General features: G+C 49.0%; 1 protein-coding gene across 1 annotated transcript; it reads right to left on the reverse strand.

The window, feature by feature from the left end:
* Positions 1–1,268: 1,268 nt before the first annotated feature.
* LOC119384274 (translation initiation factor IF-2-like) lies at positions 1,269–1,849 on the reverse strand. Its single transcript, XM_037652464.1, has 2 exons — positions 1,481–1,849; positions 1,269–1,415 (listed from the first exon to the last, which is right to left on the reverse strand). Exons 1-2 carry the CDS (start codon positions 1,847–1,849, stop codon positions 1,269–1,271), a joined length of 516 nt encoding a protein of 171 aa, XP_037508392.1.
* Between the last annotated feature and the right edge of the window lie 1,840 nt (positions 1,850–3,689).

Below are 3,689 nucleotides of genomic sequence, written 5' to 3' on the forward strand. Positions count from 1 at the left end.
TTTCCATCTGCGGCGAATAAGAAGTCGTATACACAAGTGACAACACATGCTGCGAACAGTGAGCGCCGGAGCGGTCCGTGTTCGAGCCAGCAGTTTGCTGCGCATGCGCGCACTCCGCGCGCATGCTCCGTGGCTCGACATGTTCCACTGGCTACCGCGAAGGCAGCACCACTTCTCACCGTACAACTCATTTTACCTCGTAAGCAGCACAAAATAGAGAGGGGATAGATAATAATATACATACTCTAATTTTCAGGGCTACGTAAGGCGCGCATAACAGCATCAGACTCCGTGACTACGTACAGCGAAGTGATCGACTCCATAATTCACCTTCAAGGCTCTTCCGCTAGGCTACGCTACATACCGGTTTTTTGTTAGTTTTAAACACGATTTAAAAATATCAGTCCTACTCACAACGTGAAAAGGATGCTGGAATATATCACTATATTTCACGGTCTTTTCATTTCTACCAGGATCTAATCACACGTTCTGGCCTGTTGTCGGTCCGTTTAAAGACCACAAGATGGTCAAAATTTCCGGAGCCCTCCACTATGGCGTCCCCATAATCATATTGTGATTTTGGGACGTAAAGCAACAGCAATTATTATTATAGTGCATGCGAAAGCATTAAAGTCCGATTGAACATCCGAACCAGCAAGCAGCGTGCTGCCGTATCCAACAAGCATCAGGAGGATGCGGTGACATGCCAGCGAAGCTCTACGTACGACGAAGCAGCAGCACCCACCGAGCCCGGTAAGCGCGCGCAGCGTCTCTGTGCTGCCGGGTCAAAGTTGGTAGCGCCATCGCTCGGGCTGCTTGCGAAGCAGAACCTAGTCACGCAGCGGTAGTCCTGGCGTTCGCTCACCTAAAGTATTTCTTGCACCGTGGCTTCGGAACAAAACGTTGAAGCCTCATCGCCGCTATTTTATCATGGAATAATTTTTTTCTCTACATCAGACAATAAGAGAACAACACCTGGGCAGTGAAGAGAATTTTATTCTTGAACATTGTACTTGGGCCCAGTAAGAGCTTCTTCCAACAAGATGAACTTATCAGGAACATAATTTTTACTTGCTCTGGTTTTGTCTAGATCGAGTAGTTGTAGCAGAGCATCAATTCTCATCGTGGCTTCGTCTTCTTTCTACTTTCTCTTTGAGCTCTTGGTAGTCTTGGCGACCCTGGTGCGGCTCCCATGCCTAGTTGACGACCCGCTGCTCGAAGCCTTCCTCGCCTTCACGCGCCTTCCTCCGTGGATAGAGGATGCGCGATTATGGGCATGGTGACGCTTCTTGCCGCGCTTCGAGCGCACGCTCGTCGCCGAGGAAGAACTTCTGGAGCGGCCCTGGCGGCGGCTCTTGCTGCGCCTCCTCTTTCTTCCATGGCTTCTTTCCGAACGTGTGGTCGAGCTTGCACGGCTACGGGCGTTACGAGCACGTCCGTCATCACTACGGGACGAGTGCCTTGACCTGCCACGGCTCACCTTGGCACTGCGACGCCTTGGAGCCTCCCCAGCCGTGTCGTTGGCGTTGCTTGGGGAGGAGCTTCCCGAGCGCTTCCTACGGCTGACTCCCGGGGCTTTTGTCGCGACTGCCTTGCTCGTGGAAGGGTTTTCGGACTCGGGCTGCGTTGCCTTCGCTGCCTTTCGCAACTTCCGAGCCGCCGTAGTAGCGACAGGCTTCGGCGCTAGCGGCGCCACCGACACGGCCTTGGGCGGTCGACCGCGCGGCCGCTTGGGAGCTGGAGCCTCGTTGGAAGGGCAAGCACCACTGCCAGCAACAGCAGCCTGGCGCTTCGCTCGCTCTGCAGCCTTTGGCGGATCCGTGGTGCCCTCCGCCTTCTTTATCGCCATGGCTGCTTTGCTCCGGGTCCCGTCCAACCGGAAGCCCTGGATCCCGTGCAGCCCGCTGTCGTCCTCAGCGTTGCCGCTTGCCGGCAAGCGGGCCCCAGGAAACGTCTTCGGTGAGGGAGCGAGAGATCCCGGAGCGTTCAACCAGCCGGACTGAGCCGCTGCCTCTGACTGAGGCCGCGTTCGGCTCTCGTGCACCGCGTGCGTGTATTTCTTCTTCCTCGTCCAGTGGAAATTTTTAGAGCATTTTAATTCACAGCGTAACACGATTCGGCGGTAAGGTTAAGCCTTACTGTTCCGATGTGGAAGCCGCCTGCGTCAACCTAAGGGCTGATCTTCAGGACCTAACTAAAGTTCATCATACCATACCATACCACGAGCAGTGGGAATAAAACCACCGCCATGTGTACTCATCAAAATTAATGTTATTTTTATAATCGACGGTATTTAGTATGGTGCAACGACTTGAATTCAGATGCCAAAAACTGAGCTAATTGTTTAGCTCAGGTATAGGGAATGTGAACATTTTCTACACAAACAACGTAAGATCGAACAACTCGAACATAACGAGGAAGTAGAAATGTACAGAACAGAGGCGCCTCCTGCACTCTGCGCATTCTGTGATGAGCTATAATTTAGAAGCTATCGATCATTTGTTTTTGAACTGCAGGCGACTTACTACAGCACAAAAAACCTTTTTGGAAACACCTTTACGTGCTATTGGAATGAATTTATCTGTGCCTGTGATTTTGTTTTTTGGAGCCTCTATTCTAGGTTCTCCAGTGCGAAGGTTTGCGTGGCTGTGCGGAGAGAGATAGAGAGAGAGAAAGAGATAATATTCTTTAATGAAATGCCCGGAGAATTTAGGGCTGTGCGGAATTACCTCAATGAAACCAATCGGTTAACTAGCTAATACATATTGTTATCCTTCTGTGTCGACACATGTATATATTTTTTAAAAAAATTGGGGTATTGATTTATTTTATTATTTATTAATAATACAACCAAAAAAAAGGTTTGGTTTTTTTTCACACATTTGATCGAGCGCCAAAATTTCATATGAAACTTGTAATGTTTCTATTCTATAACCTCCCTTATTCCAAAGTACTCTAACATTTTATGAAACCACTCAATTCTTGGCCAATCCCCCACAGTGAGTGCAAGCCACAGTTGAAGGTGAACAAGAACAAGCACCTAACATGCTTATATAAGAGGCCGATGTGGAAATAAAAAATAATAAACTGAGAGTAAAGTTATTAACTTATTATTCTAAACTATATAGCCCTCCCACCTCAATGTGAGACCGAGCATCGCTCGGAACAATGTATGCGACGAAACAAATAAACGTTTCCTTCTCTCTCCTTATCTCCCTCTCTCACTCTCTGCTAACTCCACTATTGGCATCTCAGGGATTTCGCGGCCTCGTCAAGATGAAGTTTGTTCTACATGGTTCTCTCTCTGCAGCCCTCCTCTCCTTCGTTCCGCACGGAGGGAGGGCATTTCAGTTTGTCTCCTTATAACACCGTTCTGTCATCAAATAACAGGAAAAATTAAGTCAGCTTCGTACTAGTGCTGCCAAGCCTGAAGGAAGTGCGGAGCCGGGAGGCCTTTGTTTCTGTTTATTTTTTAACACGAAAGTGTTTTATGCCGGGGCCCACCACGGCTCCACTGACGCATTTCCGTCACGGATATGACGTAAAATATAAAGATTAACATATGGCAAAGAAAAAAAACTAGAAAAAAACGTTCCGTCACCAGAAGTCAAACTTACGACCCCTCGATCACCAGCGCGCAGCGCGAAACGACTCCGCCACAGGCGGCACGTTCCTTGTTATACTAACGG

Source organism: Rhipicephalus sanguineus, chromosome 1, assembly GCF_013339695.2.
Source record: "Rhipicephalus sanguineus isolate Rsan-2018 chromosome 1, BIME_Rsan_1.4, whole genome shotgun sequence".
Taxonomy (NCBI): Eukaryota; Metazoa; Arthropoda; class Arachnida; order Ixodida; family Ixodidae; genus Rhipicephalus; species Rhipicephalus sanguineus.